Consider the following 21,471-nt stretch of genomic DNA (forward strand, 5'->3'; position numbering starts at 1 on the left):
CACTTGACTTAAACTGGAAGGCTGAATATCAATAAGTCTTGGTGAGAGAAGGCCAGCTATGAGACATCGATTATAACCATCAGGAATGACTTCATTGAGAGATGGCCCTGATTTCTTTAAAAAAGTCAAAGTCTGTAATAGATAAATAAGACATCAAACAATATTCAATTAAAACCATCAAATTTAAGAATTAATAAATTACACTTTAAATTTGAATAAAACTAAAACACCAAATGGAAATTATGAAAGACTTCATTTTCTTGCAGAGAAAAGGGATTGGTTCTTGCACTAACCAATGCCTACTAGTTATGAATGGTAATACTATTAACAAGGGTATTTTAGGTAGCATATGTTCTTATGAATGGTAATCCTGTTGTCTTTAAAGCTGATAGACTTGGTAACATCTTGACAAACTTGACCCACACAAAAAAAACCCTCCTGCAAGTGATTCCTCTTTAGCTAATGTAAAAGAGACTTGATGTAAATCAAATTCATTCATCCACATCTGACTGATTACCAATTAAAAGGTCTGCCACATCATCTTCCCCTAGAAAAGTATTTATTTTTTATTTTTATTTATTTATTTATTTGAGACAGAGTCTCACTCTGTTGCCCAAGCTAGAGTGCCGTGGCATCAGCCTAGCTCACAGCAACCTCAAACTCCTGGGCTCAAGCAATCCTCCTGCCTCAGCCTCCTGAGTAGCTGGGACTACAGGCGCGCGCCACCACGCCTGGCTAATTTTTTCTATATATTTTTAGTTGTCTGACTAATTTCTTTCTATTTTTAATAGACACAGGGTCTCGCTCTTGCTCAGGCTGGTCTCCAACTCCTGACCTTGAGTGATCCACCTACCTCGGCCTCCCAGAGTGCTAGGATTAAAGGGGATTGTCACCTATCCCAAGGCCACAGACAGATACATAGGATTCTGGATCTCAGGGTGAGTCTGGGAGGTTGAAACCCTGTGAAAGGCAGTTGTGACAGGTGGTGTCTGTCAGACACTAGTTTCTGGACTGGCCCTGTTCCTTTCCCAGGTCTGGGCAGGGAGGGATGGCAGGGAGCTGGCTCAGGACAACACTGGGGGAACCTGAGTTGGGGCTGGCCCTAGAAAAGTATTTTTCAACATATTTTTTTCTTTTTTCCTGTGCCAAGCAATGTGCCACTGTGCTAGGTACTTCTTTGTATTACCTAATTTCCTCATAGGCTTTCTGAGGAGACTTAAGAGGGAAGATAAACAAGACTGTGATAAAGCACTGACCTACTTCACTCTTTTCCTTGGGGTTCAAGTAGCTAAAATCCACATGAAGCTATTAAAAACATCCCACTATCCCAATGTGCTTCTGGCAGGTTTCATTAGTAACTGATGCTACTAGCTGCTAATCTCATAAACCTAGCAGAAGCTACCATTTAAGATGAAACAATTGCCTATATAATTAACACTAAATAAAGTTTAGATCCATGAATTAACTATCTTCTAAAATGTGAGTTCAGTTCAATGAAGAAATTCATTCCACATTGCTAGTTGTTACCTACCTCCTTCTGAAAGCCAGTACAAGTTACATGAACAACTCCTGAGTTTAACAAACAAGTGGCATCTAAAAAAAAGATTTAAAAAGTTCACTTACATATTATACTTAAAATGGCATTAATACAACAATATTTTCCAAATAACAGACCGCTAGGCAAATTGTCCAATTATTACATAAAATAAATTTTAAAATAAACTTTCCCATGTATTTCCATCCTGAGAATAGATAATAAACCTTATTATCAAAATACAAAAGTACTAATTGTGAAATAGTATCTTTTCTAGCAAATTCAAAATAGTGATTTCTTTATAAAACAAATATTAAATTTCTCATATACATATATCAAATTAATTTCCTAAATTATCTATATGTTAATTAACAAGAGCTAGATATGAACAGATAACAGGACATGTGTAAACTATACACAAATATACACACCTACACACTTTTGCATGTTACTTTTCTCAAAAGGTAATGTTAACGAAATACATACCAAAATTATAAGTGCTTGGGTTAAAATACTGCTCAGGAGGTGGATATGAAGGAGGAACTCCTCGACTTAAACTTCTCTCATGTATTAATATATCCAAGATGTAATGTGGAGAAGTCCTATTTACAACGGAATCCAGTGACCACAAAGCAAAATAAGAGCAATTATGTAGATATTCTCCAGATCTAAAAGAAAATTTAAAATGATACTAAGTTTTGATCAGCAACACATAAAAATACCAAAAAGAGAGAGAAAGAAGAAAAAAAAAAGGAATCATACCTTAATGAATCTGGCATTTGTGCATGATACCAACGATTTATGTCAAAAAGTCCCAAATATATAGAAGGCTTTCCCTGTCCATATATATTCACTTGCCAGGTAAAGACTGAAACACTAGTATCAGGAGATAGAGCTGGGAGAAAAAAAAAGATTAGAAGATATATAAAATGGCCAATAAATATATGAAAAAATGTTCAACATCACAGATCACCAGGGAAATGCAAATTAAAACCACAATGAGATACCATCTTACTCCAATTAGAATGGTTGTTATTAAAAGGTTAAAAAACAACAGATGTGGTGAAAAGGGAGCTTATACAATTTGTTGGTGGGAATGTAAATTAGTATTAATGCAACCTCTATGGAGATAAGTATGGAGATGTCTCAAAGAACTAAAGTAGATGTACCGTTCAATCCTGCAATCCCACTAATGGGTATCTACCCAAAGGAAAAGAAATTATTAAATCAAAAAGACACCTACATCCCTATGTTTATCACAGCACAATTCACAATCGCAAAGATATGGAATTAACCTGAGTGCTCATCAATGAATGGAGTGGATAAAGAAAATGTAGTATGTATTCAGCAATACGAAAAGAAAGAATGTCTTTTACAGCACCTCGGATAGAACTGGAGGCTATTATCCAATGTATAGTAACTCAACAACAGAAAACTAAATGTTACATGTTCTCACTTATAAGTGGGAGCTATTCTGTCCAAATGACACATCAAAAAAAAAAAAAAAGAAAAAAAGAATAAGTGGGAGCTAAACCATGGCTATGCAAGGACACACAGCAGTATAATGGACACTGGAGATTCTAAAGGAGGGAGGATGACAGGAAGTAAATAAGAGATAAAAAATCACCTACAGGGTACAATGTGCACTCGAGTGCCATGATGGGTACACTAAAAGCCCAGACTTCACCACAATACGATATACACATGTAACAGAATTCAATTTGTACCTCATAAACCTATTACAATTTTTAAAAAGGAAAAAAAACCCATTTCTATCATTTGTATGACAGAAGAGATTCATTCACTTATATCTTGAACATTTCTCTATCTTAAGACATTATTAAAAAGTAATTATCAAAAATTTTATCCTGACTTGTTTTCAGTGGACACCTGAGCAACTTTGAGGTATTAGAGGCAGAAAGTAGGAAATGAATTAAATGAATAGGCTTCCAAGGATGGTACATAACTAGTACTACAGAAGTTAATTTACTACCTAAAATGGATGCCTTTGAGTGTTAAGGTTTAATTCTTTAGAGGAACCTGGGCTGGGAAGGACTGATCTAGTTATATTGTAAAGGTAAAAGAAAAGACAAGTACTTGGATTGTAGGTGTGGGATGGAAAACAGGAACAGATTAAGAGATATCAAGAGGTAAAGACAGTAAAAATCTGAGCCACTACAAATTGGAAATAGAAAAAGGAAGATTGTGAATGGGGAATAAAAGAGCTCATGACAAGTTCTGTTTTTGACATGTTTAACTGGATCACAAATACAGATGTGGGAACTAAGACAGATAGCATTTCTGAACTAGATATTCTTATGAATTCATTTATAAGAAAGAATTCCAATAAGAACACAAATACAACCAGGGTCCTGGTGAGCATTCAAACAATTGAATGAGCCTACCATGTTATCTCATTTAATCTTCACAGCCAGCCTCTGCAAAAGGTATTATTCCCACTATATTATTCTACTTACAGAGGGGAAGCTGGACTCCAAAAATATTAAATAATTTGTCAAAGCTCATAACTAGTGACAGGGCTGGAATATGAATCAATGCTGGATTCAAAAATCTATGCAACTTTTACCATGCTAGGATGTTTTATCAGGAAGAAGGGATGACACTAACGGAGACAGAAAAAATTCAAGGCAACCAAGGCACTTTTTGCCATATATGCTCAAAAAATACACAAAGGGAAACATTATTCAAAGACTAGTCACACTAGTTAAGACTAGGGACCATCTTTGTTTTGAGAGTTAAAGTAAAAGGGTCACTCATTACCCTAATCTATTCAATTCTTGAGTTCTAGATAGCAATCTAGACAGCAAGAAATATAAGTATCTCATACAGACCTAAATAAATTCCTTAATTAGTATTCTAATTTTTTTTAACTGCCAGGAGTATGAACTCTAGAAACCAATACCTGTCATGAACCTTAAGATAAATCTTAAATCAAGCTTTCACATGACATAATTAGAGTACTTTTAACCAACCTTCATTCATGCCTTCCTCCCTGTCACCATGAGATCGAAATTTCTCTATACTCTGGCATCCCAACAATTTGGTATTACTGGTCTGTCCCCTCAAAGGAAACATGCCATCTGTCAGGTCCAGTGTGTATCTTTCTTCACAGTATTCTAAACCCTGTAATACAAAACGTACACAAACCTTAATGGGATTCAAAGCAAAAGATCATTTTAAAACTGAATATCTGGAGCAGGTATCATCAGTAAAAAATAAAAATTAAATGTTTTCCAGATTTAAAGATTTTTTTTTCACACAATATGAAGAAAATATAAAATTTAGATTGAAGAGACCAAAAAAATCACTGAAAAAGGCTGCAAAATGTTACATACTACAAAACACCAATTAAAAAGCTAGGTTTAGTCTTTCAAAAATGATTACCAACTAACCTTCTAAAGTTGTTATCAAACATAGGAATTCTCATGTGCAACCGGCTGGAATATCTGGAATATCCATCAAATTTGTATATGCCCCAGGACAACAAACCTATTCCTGTGTTCTTACTGAAATTCTTGTTCTAGAATAGTTCTTAAACTTTTTTTGCTTATTGGTCCCTTTAAGAATTTGACAAAAGGCTATGAGACTTTCCCCAGAAAAATGCATAATCATAAAAATGTCATAAGTAATTCAGGACTTTATGTATTGCCTAAAACCCATCAATATACCTCTCAAACACCAGATTAGGAAAACCTGTTTTTGAGACAGGTATGTGAGATTTGGCAAAAGTGTGGCTATTAGCAGCACCCCTGCTGTTTGCTCAGGAATTCAGAAAAAAAGATAATCATCTGAAAGTTGAGATCCATATACCCTCTTATAATGTCTCCCCATGGCTTACTGCTCAATATATTAGATCAACAAAGTGGGACTGTTTTTCCTTGGTATCAATTAAACCACAAGCTTGAGTCTAGTTCATTCCCCTCACTGTGGAGGAAAATGACACCAGAAAAGTGCTACCTTGGTAAAATAGTTAAAACTGAATTCTATCAGATATTCTGATCTAGAGATTAGATCTCTAATGTACAATAATACTTCTACTATAGTATGAATACAGTATTAACCTGAATATAAGGATAGCTTTTCAATTATCTTAAAAACATTTACCATTTGATCCAGCAATCCCATTACTGGGCATCAACCCAAAAGATCCAATGACACTCTACAAAAAAGACACCTGCACTCGAATGTTTATGGCAGCACAATTCATAATTGCAAGGCTGTGGAAACAGCCCAAGTGCCCATCAATCCAAGAATGGATTAATAAAATGTGGTATATGTATACCATGGAGTACTATTCAGCTCTAAGAAACAACGGTGATATAGCACATCTTATATTTTCCTGGTTAGAGCTGTAACCCATACTACTAAGTGAAGTATCCCAAGAATGGAAAAACAAGCACCACATATACTCACCAGCAAACTGGTATTAACTGAGCAGCACCTAAGTGGACACATAGGTACTACAGTAATAGGGTATTGGGCAGGGGGGAGGGGGGCGGGTATATACATACATAATGAGTGAGATGTGTACCATCTGGGGGATGGTCATGCTGGAAACTCAGACTTGCGGGGGAGAAGGGGGAAGGGCATTTATTGAACCCTTAAAATCTGTAACCCCATAATATGCCAAAATAAAAAAAAACCAAAAAAACATTTAATATCAGGAAATAATGAAAAAAATGGTAACATAAACCCATAATACAATTACCTCATATAAGATTTGTCCTGATGCCAAACACTTTCTATCACCAAAGGCCAGCTGAAGCAGATGCAAACTCAAAACATCCCCTTCACTGAAAAAAATAGAAATTAACTGAGGAAATACACTATCATATTAGTACATTAAACATCTCTTACTGTCTAAAACTAGTATCACTGTGAAGAATTTAGATTTGGTTGTTTTCTTTTACTTTTGAAACAGAATCTTGCTCTGTCACCCAGGCTAGAGTGCCATGTAGAGTGCTGTGGCGTAAGCCTAACTTACTGCAAACTCAAACTCCTGAGGGCTCAAGCAATCCTCCTGCCTCCTGATAGCTGGGTCTACAGGTGTGCACCACCATGTCCAGTTAATTTTTTCTATTTTTAGTAGAGACGGGGTCTTACTCTTGTTCAGGCTGGTCTTAAAATCCTGAGCTCAAGCAATCCTCCTGCCTCAGCCTCCCAGAGGGCTACGATTACAGGAATGAGCCAACATGCCCAGTCAGTTGTTTTCATAAAATGTATTCCTTTGAAACAATAACTGATTTTTACTTTTCATTGGTTCTAATTAACTAAACTGATGCTATTTACATACTTTAGGTGGTATCTTATGGGGCAGAGACTATAACTGTTTATTCAATATTCTTTCTCAAATAGGTATGTTTTAGTTAGAAACATGGCTGCCTAATATGTCCACTACATTTCCCAGCTTCCTTTGCAGCTAGATGCAGTAGCCCTGTGGCCAAGCTCTGGGCAATGGGATATAAACAGAATTATCCCATGTCAACTACAGAGAACACTTCTTAATTGGCAACATATCTTTTGCTCTTCATTTCTGGTCTCTTTCTCCATCTTGCTACACCACTTAAAATGAAGATGTTGCCCAAGATCATGAGGATGGGAGCTATACAATGAAGGCACAAAGCAAAGATATTAAATCAACTCCCTACTACTTAAGCACACAGTATGCAAGTGTTAAGAGCACAGATTCTAGAGCCACAACATATGAATTTGACTTATTACTAGCTGATGCTTCTTAAAATATTTCTTTTACTTGGCTTCTAGCACACCATACACTCTCCTAATGTTCCTCATACCACACTATCTACTCCTTAGTCCTTTGCTGGCTACCTTGCCCTCTTGTTCTCAATCTCCAAGTATCTCTAAACATTAGAGGGTTTCAAGGCTCAGTTCCCAGATCTCTTCTTTTCTATATTTCTCATTCACTCTAGGCCATTGGTTCTCAACTCCGGTTGTTTATTATTAGAATCACCAGAGGAGCTTTGAAAAAATACTAATGCTGGCTGGGCATGATGGCTCATGCCTGTAATCCTAGCACTCTGGGAGGCTGAGGCGGGTGGATTGCTCGAGGTCAGAAGTTTGAAACTAGCCTGAACAAGAGCGAGACCCCATCTCTACTATAAATAGAAAGAAACTAATTGGCCAACTAATATATATATAGAAAAAATTAGCCGGGCATGGTGGCGCATGCCTGTAGTCCCAGCTACTCAGGACGCTGAGGCAGGAGGATCGCTTGAGCCCAGGAGATTGAGGTTGCTGTGAGCTAGGCTGACGCCACGGCACTCTCTCTAGCCTGGGCAACAAAGCAAGACTTTGTCTCAAAAAAAAAAAAAAAAAAAGAAAAGAAAAAGAAAAAGAAAAAAGAAAAAATACTAATGTTTAGCCCTTACCACCACAAATCAATTTAACTGACCTAAAACAGCCAGACCAAATCCAAACACTTTCATTCTGCCCTACACATTCCTATATGTAAATGAGTTCTATTTTCTGGCTTCATCTTTCTTTTCTGGCCTCATCTACAATTATTCTAGGCTCCACCCTTTCTTTTCCTTGAGACATTGTACTAAGACCTGTGTGCACATCCTTTCCTCCCACATTTTTCCATAGCTCTCCCAGTTCCCTGCCCCAACTTCATTCTAATCTTTCTGATTACACTATCTAAAGTAGGAGGAACCTCTACTCTACCATACTCTACATCCTATTTCCCAGTTTTATTTTTTTGCATTAAATATATGTACTATTCTTATTTATCTACTATCTTTATTGCTCGCTAGAATATAAGCTCAAGAACAACAGAAATTTTATCTGTCTTATGCATTGCTATATTCCCTAGAACAGTTAATGGTGCACAGTAGCTGCTCAATAATTGTGTTAAATGCATAAATACTTGGCCATAAAGCAAACAAAAACAGCCTCTAAAATCTAGTAACAGGAGAGATTGCATACAACCAACATTAAAGGGAATACCAATCAGTTTTTTCATTCACTTTTCCATATTATGAAACTAAATGTGGCTTTTATTATAATTTAATAAGCACTATGGCAAATAATTTAAGATCTATACCCATGTAATTTTATGGTCATATATTCACTCTACAATGATTCTTTTTCCTCTTTTATTTTGTTCAAATGATTACTCTGATGGAGGGGAAAAAGCCCATACCACCTGTCTTTCTGATTTAGACTAATAAACTAAATATGTATAATATTTATATTTTAATCTATTTATAATACCAATAAGGTGCTGGAAGATTCAATGACCAGGGGTGAGGGAGAACAGACATGGTATCATCAAATACTTTTATAAAATAAGAGATTAGTCTAAGAATGACTCAAAGCAAGAGTCACAGACCTAACCATGGACAGACTTAGGGCAGAGTCTATGAGCTTCTTTAAATTGTATACAAGATTATTTACATTTGTTTATATATATGTGTGTGTATATACATTACATACACATACCCCCCCACACCATATAAGGCCTTCGTGAATCATATTCCTTAAGCTAGTATTGGCCCACATTACACCAAAGGCTGTAATATGGACAGGAATATGGGTGACTCAATCAGGTAAGTCTCGATAGCTGTTCCTGTAGTTGTTTTTTTTTGTTTTTGTTTTTTTTTGAGACAGTCTCACTCTGTTGCCTGGGCTAGAGTGCCATGGCATCAGCCTAGCTCACAGCAACCTCAAACTCCTGGGCTCAAGCGATCCTCCTGCCTCAGCCTCCCTAGTAGCTGGAACTACAGGAGTGTGCCACCATGACCGGCTAATTTTTTCTATATATTTTTAGTTGTCCAGCTCATTTCTTTCTATTTTCAGTAGAGACTGGGTCTCACTCTTGCTCAGGCCAGTCTTGAACTCCTGACTTTGAGCTATCCTCCCACTTAGGCCTCCCAGAGTACTAGGATTACAGGCATGAGCCACCACACCCGACCTGTTTCTATATTTTCATCATTTCAGTTTTCTCCAGGATTGATAAATTTCTCAAGTGGCAAGGCAATTCTTTATTCATTGATTCACTACAGCATAGGGTAAGACAAAACCTAAAAGTAGAGAATATCCAACACGAAAACCTATTATAGAATCTGTAGGTAGGATAGACTTAGAAAAAGAAAGTATTAAGAATAGTAAGTTATCAGGCCGGGCGCGGTGGCTCACGCCTGTAATCCTAGCTCTTGGGAGGCCGAGGCGGGCGGATTGCTCAAGGTCAGGAGTTCAAAACCAGCCTGAGCAAGAGCGAGACCCCGTCTCTACTATAAGTAGAAAGAAATTAATTGGCCAACTGATATATATATAAAAAAAATTAGCCGGGCATGGTGGCTCATGCCTGTAGTCCCAGCTACTCGGGAGGCTGAGGCAGAAGGATCGCTCGAGCCCAGGAGTTTGAGGTTGCTGTGAGCTAGGCTGACGCCACGGCACTCACTCTAGCCTAGACAACAAAGCGAGACTCTGTCTCAAAAAAAAAAAAAAAAAAAAAAGAATAGTAAGTTATCAAGATCATAGCATTTACATAATGCTAATAAAAAACATAACTGTTTCATCATCAAAGAATTAAATACCAAAGAACAAGAGATTATCAATACTTGTATTTTCTAGCACTGGAAATGAATAAGCTTAACCAGTTAGAAATTAAAGTGAAAGAAGAGATTTCTCATTATCCATAGGTGGAACAAAATTAGAGCTTATGACAGGTTAAGATTAACCAAATTAAACCTAGGAATATACCGTAAGGGTGAGTGGAAGGACTGGAGAACAAAGTAGAAGTAAACAAAAATGAAACAGAGGCATACACAATGGAAAGAAAAAAAAAGGAATGAGATTATAAATGGGAAAAGATGTTCTTATGAGTAGAAGGCCATAAAAATTGCCCAAGGTACAAAGAAGTTGTCTACTCATCTGTGTTGGCTTACTCTTTGAAATAACATTCGAACAAGTTAAGCAAGCACAATTTCTTCTTACTGTATCTCAGAATTACTCAAACATGTGGAAACAATCATTTAACTTTTAAAATAATTTCAACTACCACTCACTAATTCACCGAAAGAATTACGTAGCTTTTACTAAAAACAGTACAAAGCTTTGCAAAAGAAATTAACTATTTTATCAGTTTTGACAAAATTTTTTTTAACTACACTTACGTATCTTGTGTAGACTGAACAGCCCACAAATAACAGCAATTACGAGGATCATTCTCAGGTTCTTGAAAAGTAACAGCATATATAGGAACTCTTCCACCTTCCAATTGTGTGTAATATCTGAAACAGACAAAAATTAGTACATTTCATATTTGTAAGTTATAATTTTTTGGAAAGGAAGAACATATCTCATGTAAGAATTTGGGTTAAGCAACCACTGTTCATAATACAATGTCCCAAATTAAGTGACTTGAGGAGCATGGCCAAGTCACCTTATCTTCAAAAATACACAGGACATAAGACATCAAGAACCAAGACTATGGCCATGGCACCCATCTGTCAGGTGGAACTGGGAAGAGTTAGAATTGCTAAAGTAAATGCATATGTTTGTGTAAACTGGTTCTTAGAGAGTCTTATCAGTGTACACTACCATGTATTGCTATCCATGAGCAATATCCTACAAAGACATAAAATACTACCACAATACTCCATTTCATCCACTTGGGTTTATAGCCAATTTTCCCACTAATAAAAGAGAAGATAAGTTAGAAACTTAAGAGTTTCTATAAATTCCCATAATTAGATAAGAGATGATAGTGTTAGAGAAAACACTGCTATAGAAGTCAGGTTCTCCAGGTATTTCTTTAGGAGCAATTCAAAAGGCAGAAGCTGATAAAAGAATAACAGCAACGAGAGTTGTGATGAACATCCCGTAAAATAAATTACTGAAGAAAATATACCAATATGCCTAGGAAAAAAAGAAACAAATAAATCAACAACTTAAGTGCCAAATGGGCAACCTAATTTTTAATAGAAATTAACTAAAAACATCTATAATGCCTATTTGTTAATATTGCTTTAATATTCCTTGATATTAGAGGCAATTTTCTCCACAGATCAAAAGTATTAAAATAATTATATTTTAGGGAGATTTTTGATAGCATAAAAATTTTAAAGCACATGTTATAATTTTTATTTTTAAAAGTCCTATTTTCCCATCAACTCAGAACTTTATTAAACTGCTACTTTACATAGATGATTATGAGGAAGAGTATTTCTGAAAGAACTCATACTGTAAGTATATAGTCATGTGTCACTTAATGACAGGGAGTCCTTCTGAGAAATGTATCATTAGGTGATTTTGTTGTTGTGTGAACATCACAGAACATACATATACAAACCGTGAGGGTATAGCCTATTGTTCCTAGACTTCAAAACTGTAGAGCATGTTACTGTACTGAATACTGTAGGTAACTATAACACAATGCTAAGTATTTGAATATCTAAATATAGAAAAAGTATAGTAAAAACATGTTATTATACTCTTAAGGCCTACTTGGGAAGCTGAGCTAGGAGAATCAGAGGATCACTCAAGCCCAATAGTTCAAGGCTGCAGTGAACTATGATTGTGCCACTATACTCCAGCCTGGGCGATAAAGCAAGACCCTGTCTCTTTAAAAAAAAAACCAAAACCGAAAACCAAAACCAAAAACACCAATAATCTTATGAGACCACCTTCATATATGTGGTCCATCACTGATTGAAACATTATTATGTGGTATATGACTATACAGTTTGTCTTTATAGAGTCATGCTTTATTAGCAAATGAAACAATAACTGCAATGCCTTTTAGATAAACACTGAAGAGAATAAACCTAAATTCACGTGCTAAGTCATTCCTTCATCATATCAAATGATTTAATGCCATGAAAAATTATTCTTACTCAACCATTCAATCACTAATCCACTCTACTCTTTTCTCATGCTAAATTTTAAGTATTAGTAACTGAGTACAGGCTATATTAAAACAGAAATCACCAATAATCAAATAAGAGAAAAAAGGTATACTTACTCTCTTTTCATGCTTTTCATGTTCCAAAGTGCTAGATAGCCATCAGAAAAACCTACAGCAAGCTGATTTGTCCTGTTTATATAACTAAGAGTTGAAACAGCTGTTCCTGATGGACTTACTAACTGGAAACACAGATGGCGTCCTTCTCTCATCACACTTTCTCTGATGTGTGGTACTTCAGCTGGGATACCAGTTATAACTTCAAGATCTAAAAACAAAAATTTGACAAATAAAGTTAAACTATGAACGGCATAAAAGCAAATGTGTCATCAATTATTCAAGCCCCAAACAAAATCAACTAGTCAATTAAAATAAAAAGATTAATGACAACAAAGCACACTGAACTAGAAAATAGCCATCCTTATCTATTTAAATGCTGCCATTTAAAAAATAATTTAATTATGTAATTTTTAAAAAAATTCAGTACAGGCCGGGCGCTGTGGCTCACGCCTGTAATCCTAGCTCTTGGGAGGCCGAGGCGGGCGGATTGCTCAAGGTCAGGAGTTCAAAACCAGCCTGAGCAAGAGCGAGACCCCGTCTCTACTACAAATAGAAAGAAATTAATTGGCCAACTGATATATATATAAAAAAAATTAGCCGGGCATGGTGGCGCATGCCTGTAGTCCCAGCTACCCGGGAGGCTGAGGCAGAAGGATCACTCAAGCCCAGGAGTTTGAGGTTGCTGTGAGCTAGGCTGACGCCACGGCACTCACTCTAGCCTGGGCAACAAAGCGAGACTCTGTCTCAAAAAAAAAAAAAAAAAAATTCAGTACATCTCAAATATTATATAAGGTAGAATCTTTTAACGGGTTAAACAATTTCTTTAACAATTATAAATAAAACTGATTATTTCTTTATTGAAATTTAGAACTACAACCTAAATATTTTCCTTGGAGGAATGGCTGATTCCAGGTCTGGGGAAGAAAAATATGTAAAGCTGAGCCTGGTACATCTTATGCGAGTAATCTGGGAAGCTATTAAAGGCTAAAAGGAATGTATCAGACAACATGAAGGTGCTCTCATTAGCAAAGACAGGACATTTTGACCATCAAAACCAATGAAAACAAATGAAATATGAAATTAAATATATTTCACCTCATGAATTCATGATACTCAAAAAGGGTAAGAGGGTTGGTCTAGGGGGACATTCACCCTCTTCATCTACAGAAGACCTTACACTGAACAACTGGAAGTAACTTGATATCACCGTCTTATTCTGAAAGTTAGTACTATTAGTATTATTTCTTTTAGTATATATTTGTCTTTTCTGTACATATTGTATTTTAGGGTAACCAAATAGCCCTAGTTAATGAGAAAGCTCCTCTTCAGATTGACAGAATTTAAAAATCATCATTTTGCAGCCCTTCATGAAATAAGAGGTTCATATAACAATCTCAATGAATGAAACAATTATAAAGTAGATTTTTCAATCTTGACACTACAGTACTCCCCCCCTTTGAAGTTTTGCTTTCCAGTTTCATTTGCCTGTGGACAACCACAATTCAAAAATATTAAATGAAAAATTCCAGAAATAATTCATAAATTTTAAAGTGCATTTGAGTAGCATGATGAAATCTCCCACTATCTGTGGGACATGAATCATCCCTCTGTCCAGTGTATATATGCTATATATGTTACCTGCCTTTAGTTATTTAGTGTCCATCTCAGTTATCAGATTGACTGTCACGGTATTGCCATACTTGTGTTCAAGTAACTTTTATTTGACTTAATAATGGCCCCAAATCACAAGAGTAATGAAGCTGGCAATTTGGAAATGTCAAAGAGAAACCATAATGTGCTTCCTTTAAGTAAAAAAGTGAAAGTTCCTGACTTTATAAGGAAAAAAACACTGTATATAGGGTTCCGTACTATCTGAGGTTTCTGGCAACCAGTAGGGGTCTTGGAACATACCCCTCAATGATAAAAGGGGACTACTCTACTGACATTTTGGGTCAGATAATTCTTTCCTGTGGAGGATTATCCTTCACATTGTAGGATTCTAAGCAGCATACCTGGTCTCTTAACTACTATCAGCCAGTACCACCATCTCCCTCAGTAGTAACAACTAAAATGTCTTCTGCCATTGCCAAACATCTCCTAAAGAACAAAACTCACCACTGGTTTAGAACTAGTTTAAAGGTTGATGAGAAACTTTAAAAACAGAAAGGATCCTGCTGTCATCATCTGAACTCACCAAGCCCTAACTGTGAAACAATTAGTCACCCTGTGCCTCCTGATGTGATACAATATGAAGTTCCAGCACCTCCAAAGTAAACCTGACAAAATGTTCAACCTTAATTTATAATCAAAGCTAACTTACATTTGCAGAAAACAGAAAATATGAAGGGAACCACATGAAACCACACAATTCCAAAATGTGGGGCATTCTACCAGATAACTAACTTCTTCACCAAGTCTGTGGCACTAAAAAACAAATAAATAAATAAAAACAAAGAGGATTGCTGCACATTCAAGGAGACTTGAGACACAACTGTAAAATGTAATTAATGCAGGGACTTTGAATTCCAATTCAAACAATCCAAATGTAAAAAGATGGTTTACATAATCACAATTTGATTTGGACTGGATATTAGACTATACCAAAGTACTATTACTAATGTTGTTATGAATTAATGGCATTATGATTATGTAGTAAAATAGCCTCCATATCTGCTTTAAACTAACAGAGAAAGAGGGAAAGGGAGAAATAGAAAAAAAAAGAAAACAGACACACGTGGTAAATCTTGAAAATTAATCTGAATTTGGGTGATAAGTATGTGGGAATTCTTATATTCTTCTATCTACTTGAAGATGTCTGAAATTTCTAATAAAAGGAATAAAATCCAAACCCATGTATTAACAGTTGTGCAAAAGCAGATTCTCCTGTTGTTGTGAAGAGGGAGAAAAAAATCACATCATATTATACCTGAATGGCTACCTTTTGAATCCCTTCTGCTTCCAATGACTTATTTGGAGAATAGCGAGTGATTAAATTTTGTCAAAATAAAAAGTTGGTATTTATTCAAAAGAGTAAGGTAGATTCAATATTTTCTGATGTGGAAAGATGAATAAGAAAAACTGTTAAGTTTAAACTTCATTTTCTATGTTAGTGTATTTCAGTGAAATCTGAACAGTTTTAATCATAAATTACTTTTGTCAACAAAAAAATAAGGTTTGCATTAAACCATAAAGCTTAATTTTTCAAACTATAAAATTCAATTGCTTTCTAATTCTCAAAATTGAGAACTGGTTCTGATCACAATCCAGAGAATTTCATTTTAAAATTATCCTTGTTTACCTGACTTCCAAAATAAAGGATGTTTTAAACTCTATCATTTTGATCTGAAGAGAGTTTTCTTTTCTTTTTTTTTTTTGAGACAGAGTCTCACTCTGTTGGCCAGGCTAGAGTGCCATGGCGTCGTCCATGCTCACAGCAACCTCAATCTCCTGGGCTCATGCGATCCTACTGACTCAGCCTCCGGAGTAGCTGGGACTATAGGCATGCGCCACCATTCACAGCTAATTTTTAGTAGAGACGGGGTCTCGCTAAGGCTGGTTTTGAACTCCTGACCTGAGCAATCCGCCCGCCTCGGCCTCCCAGAGTGCTAGGATTATAGCCATGAGCCACCACGCCTGGCCTGAAGAGAGTTTTCGTTATGAATACAAGCATTTTAATTAGCCTTACACCTATAATGATGTCCACAAAACAAACTTTGAAAGTAAAGCAATCAAGCCTACTTAATTCTTTGATCAATCTTCTGAAAAGAGCAGTCAAGCCATTTCTAATATTCAAAATGATTATTATTGTTTTTGTTAATTCTTTTCATTTAAGCTGCACCTAGAATTTTATTAATCAATCAGGTTGATTACCAAATTTTAAGATATACCTTTTATCACTATTAGGATTTTTTTAAAGTACATGTATGGTCATGTACTTAAATTGACCTGCATAAATTTGATTTCTGCCAAACCAAATTTATGCAGGTCATATTTTACATATTTAAATTTTGTTCAGATGATTTGATTCTTCAATGAATTTTTAGTCAAATATAGTTTTTACCACTTGCAGGTTTTTTTAAATTTCAAACTATTAAGAGTGTACAAATGTTTTTGCTACATGGATAGCTTTTATAATGCTTATGTCAGGATTATTAGTATGCTCATCACCCGAATAGTGTTCATTGTACCTGCTAGATTGCAGTTTTAATCAATCAGTTTTATTATATACTGATAATTTTTTTTGAGATAGGGTCAAGCTCGGCTACCCAGGCTGGGGTGCAGTGATATGATCACGGCTCACTGCAGCCTCAGAATCAAAATCCCTATGCTCAGGTGATTCTCCTGCCTCAGCCTCCCAAGTAGCTAGGACTACAGGTGCATGTCACCATGACCAACTAATTTTTAATTTTCTGCAGAGATGAGGTTTTGCTATGTTGCCAAGGCTGGTCTTGAACTTCTGGCCTCAAGCAATCCTTCTACCTTGGCCTCCCAAAATACTGGGATGAGCCACATGCCCGGCCAGCACTGACAATTTTTATTAGTTATGTTCATTATAAAATGTTATGTTCATTATAAAATGCAGATAGTTTGTATCTATTTCTTAGTTGATCTGTAAATGCAAAGATCTACACTGATATTTTAGGCTTTCTTTAAACATCAAGAATGTCCTCAAAGTCAAAACTTTTTTCAGGTCAAATGATCCTTTACTAAAAATTTAGAAGTAAAAGTCACATTTTTTAGTTTTGAGGTTAGCTCTACAAAAAAGATTAATAAATGTCAGCATTTAATGGGGACAAATTATCTCTCTTTTTTTTTTAAAAAAAAGTTTTTTAAAATTTAAAAATTTCTCAAGTTTTTAAAAATTTGAATAGCATTAGTTGTATTTTAAGATGTTATTTTGGAAGGAAAGACTTTCAATTACTCTGTTATCTCTTAATAAATTATTAAATACTATTTTTCTATCTTGGCCTTACCACAAGAATGTAAACAATATGCGAAAAAGACTATGTTAAAACCTACATGGCTGGATAATTGTAAACCAGCTTATAAAGATAAAAATTTTTTATATTTAGTGCTTTGTTCTGGCATTTACTTATGAATAGATTTTATTCAAGTATATATATAGAAACAAATCAATATCATTACTTTTCTCAAGGCCTACTTTAGTATATGAACACTTCAATAAAATAGAGTATCTCATGCAAGAAGTATCCACAGTGCCCAGGTCCATATAATAAAAGAAACAAAGATACATACAGAAGACTCTATATTAAAAAATATTGACTACTTGTTAAAAACAATGCATCAGAATATTCAGGTGCTCCATTTATGGTTTCAAGTAAAGAATTACTAATTACCTGATGCTTCTACTTCATTCTGACTACACGACAAGTCATCCAAACATAGGTCAATAAGAAGGATCTGTCCAACATCAGTTACCACAGCTGCCACACCAAAGAGCCATCGCAGACTCGGGTGTAAATGCTGAGTGCTTGCACTTGCTCCTCCATGATTAATTATAGGTTCAATAGCTGTTACCTAGAAAGCAGAATATATGATTTGCTTTTCTTCTACAAAATGAGAAAATACAACTAAGACCACCACAAATTTTGAAGTTAAAGTAAATTATTCATTATAAGAGATATAAACATAATCAAATAGTCACAAATTTAAATTTGATACTTGAGAATCTGAATAATAAAATCTTAAAATATATTAAGAATGACTCCATTATTTCAATACATATAAAATCATGCATTTGGAATAATAACTGATGCTTATTAATAGCCTACTACATGCCAGGCACTGTGCTAATTGGTTCATTTAATGTTCACAATAACCCTTTGATATTTCACTATATGTAATTATCTCCATTTTAAGATGAAATAAAGCCGGGTATGGTGGCACATGACTGTAATCCCAGAACTTGGGAGACCAAGGTGGAAGGATCATTTGAGGTTAGGAGGTAGAGACCAGCCTAGGCAACACAGTGAGATCTCATCTTTATAAAAAATTTTTAAAAATTAGCCAGGCATGATGGTGTGCACCTGTAGTTCTAGCTACTTGGGAGGCTGGGGAGAGAGGACTGCTTGAGCAGAGGGGTTCAAGGTTCTGGTGAGCTATGACTGGGCCACTGCACTCCAGCTTGGGCAACACAGTGAGACCCTGTCTCTAAAAGAAAATAATAAATAAATCAATTAAATAATGATGAAATAAGGCCGGGCGCTGTGGCTCACGCCTGTAATCCTAGCTCTTGGGAGGCCGAGGCGGGCGGATTGCTCAAGGTCAGGAGTTCAAAACCAGCCTGAGCAAGAGCGAGACCCCGTCTCTACTATAAATAGAAATTAATTGGCCAACTGATATATATATAAAAAATTAGCCGGGCATGGTGGCGCATGCCTGTAGTCCCAGCTACTCGGGAGGCTGAGGCAGAAGGATCACTCGAGCCCAGGAGTTTGAGGTTGCTGTGAGCTAGGCTGACGCCACGGCACTCACTCTAGCCTGGACAACAAAGCGAGACTCTGTCTCAAAAAAAAAAAAAAAAAAAAAAATGATGAAATAAACTGAAGCTAAGAAAGTTAGCCAAGGATTATGGAGGCCATAAAATCATTAAGTATAAAACTCAAACCTGAACTGTTCTCACTTTAAAGCTCTTAACCAGCCACTCTAGGATTATATAGCTGCTTCTCCTAAGAGTAAAAATAAATCATTCCAGAAAATTTTACTGTTTACTCTTTCAGAAACAAAAAAACAAGATGTTTGTGGCTGGGCACCGTGGCTCATGCCTGTAATCTTAGCACTCTGGGAGACCAAGGCAGGAGATTCGCTTGAGCTTAGTTCGAAACCAACTTGAGCAAGAGCAAAACCCTGTCTCTACAAAAATAATTAGCCAATGTCATGGCACACGCCTATAATCTCAGCTACTCAGGAGGCAGAGGCAGGAGAATTGCTTGAACTCAGGATTTGAGGTTGCAGTGAGGTATGGTGATGCCATTACACTCTGCCTCCTAGGGTGAAAGAGCCAAACTGTCTCCAAAAAAAAAAACCCACCAAGATGTTTTAAGTGCTATTTATGCCTTAAAAACTGAAGAGGTCAAGCCTTCTTTAAAAGGATGATATTCTAATGGACTTCATGTAAGCTTTGGCAGTCTGTGGATCATTGATAAAAGAACTGAATTATTTAAAGTATGATTACTGGCCGGGCGTGGTGGCTCCCGCCTGTAATCATAGCACTCTGGGAGGCTGAGGCAGCAGGATTGCTTGAGCCCAGGAGTTTGAGGTTGCTGTGAGCTAGGCTGACACCATGGCACTCACTCTAGCCTGGGCAACAAAGTGAGACTCTGTCTCAAAAAAAAGAATAAAGTATGATGACTTTAGCTACTTTATGGAGTCATATTTTTTTATCTCATGTGATAAATTTTAAATGTATGTACCTGGCCGGGCGCTGTGGCTCACGCCTGTAATCCTAGCTCTTGGGAGGCCGAGGCGGGCGGATTGCTCAAGGTCAGGAGTTCGAAACCAGCCTGAGCAAGAGCGAGACCCCGTCTCTACTATAAATAGAAAGAAATTAATTGGCCAACTGATATATATATAAAAAATTAGCCGGGCATGGTGGCGCATGCCTGTAGTCCCAGCTACCCGGGAGGCTGAGGCAGAAGGATCACTCGAGCCCAGGAGTTTGAGGTTGCTGTGAGCTAGGCTGACACCACGGCACTCACTCTAGCCTGGGCAACAAAGCGAGACTCTGTCTCAAAAATAAAAAAAAAATAAAAAAAAAATAAATGTATGTACCTAATCATCCATATTTTATCTTATACTTAGCTTTCCTTCTGTTTCTTATTAATTAACAAAAATTGATTATGTATGATATATGATGATTAAATGTTTGGTGGTTTCTACTATAATACAGGCTGAGCATCCCAAATCCAAAAATCCAAAATCTGAAACATTTCTGGTCCCAGGCATTTCAGATAAGGGATTCCCAACCTGTACTGATGAATGTCCTGTAAAGAAAAGAGGAAATTTGGTATCAATGGCTTATACATTAATAAAGTTAAAAGGTTTTTTAGGCTATAATTTATTATTACAGACAAACGAATGGCACTTTCTCTATATTCTCAGTACATGGAACATTACAGTGTTTCTAATTCTGAAAGCTGTAACTTCACAGACTTCTTTTAATTATTGTTACAATATCTATGAATACTAAAGTATATTCTCTTCAATTCCCCAGTAAAGGGTATGGAAGTCTATCTCAGTTTGCATTCCTCATACAAACACTATATGAAGTGACTGATAATGTTACCTTAATTTTAGAAGAAGGCAGTTAAAAACAAACGTATTTAGAAGGGGATACTGTATTCCAGCCAAAAAAAATAGCTAGTTGGTTGAACTTCTTTTGAAATTACCTATCAATACTCCCCCAATCTTTTCCTTATTCTATATTGCCAATTCCATATGATACCAACCATCCACTCAACTAAGCAACCAGTTCAGGAAACTTGTTTGTTCTCAATTACTTAGCCAAATGATCAACAAATCCTGATCATGTTCCCTTCTGAATATAATTTGAATCTGTCCCATCATTTTCATTTCTTTTTGATTCACTTCCTCATCATTATTTACCTGAACTACAACAGTCTCCTTGTTTCTATTCCCATAATACCGTCTCTGACCCAATCCAAAGGAGCTTTTTACATGAAAGTTCTGCTTAAAACTTAAAATTACTTCACCATAGACTTTAGAAGAAGGCCTCTAATTACAAACAAGATCATTTGCGATCTGCATCATCACCATTTCAGACCCTGAAACATCCCCCCAGTCATTCTAAACTAAGTTTCCCAAATACTCCATATACTGTTATTTTTTCATGGTCTTTTTAGATAATGTCCAATTCATCTCTACTAAAAAAACAGAAAATTATCCCTCT

The 21,471-nt window shown here is 36.1% G+C and overlaps 1 protein-coding gene across 1 annotated transcript in view; it reads right to left on the reverse strand.

Annotated features, from left to right (window-relative positions):
* Window positions 1–21,471, reverse strand: part of AHCTF1 (AT-hook containing transcription factor 1) — an 88,638-nt gene that overhangs the window by 55,503 nt on the left and 11,664 nt on the right. Inside the window, exons 4-12 of the mRNA XM_012751183.2 lie at window positions 17,900–18,080; window positions 12,543–12,750; window positions 10,693–10,809; window positions 6,264–6,348; window positions 4,528–4,678; window positions 2,297–2,429; window positions 2,021–2,202; window positions 1,532–1,593; window positions 4–132 (exon numbers count right to left, since the gene is read on the reverse strand). Coding sequence (XP_012606637.2) covers window positions 4–132; window positions 1,532–1,593; window positions 2,021–2,202; window positions 2,297–2,429; window positions 4,528–4,678; window positions 6,264–6,348; window positions 10,693–10,809; window positions 12,543–12,750; window positions 17,900–18,080 — 1,248 coding nt within the window. The remainder of the gene's footprint in view (window positions 1–3; window positions 133–1,531; window positions 1,594–2,020; window positions 2,203–2,296; window positions 2,430–4,527; window positions 4,679–6,263; window positions 6,349–10,692; window positions 10,810–12,542; window positions 12,751–17,899; window positions 18,081–21,471) is intronic.

Source organism: Microcebus murinus, chromosome 19, assembly GCF_040939455.1.
Source record: "Microcebus murinus isolate Inina chromosome 19, M.murinus_Inina_mat1.0, whole genome shotgun sequence".
Classification (NCBI taxonomy): domain Eukaryota; kingdom Metazoa; phylum Chordata; class Mammalia; order Primates; family Cheirogaleidae; genus Microcebus; species Microcebus murinus.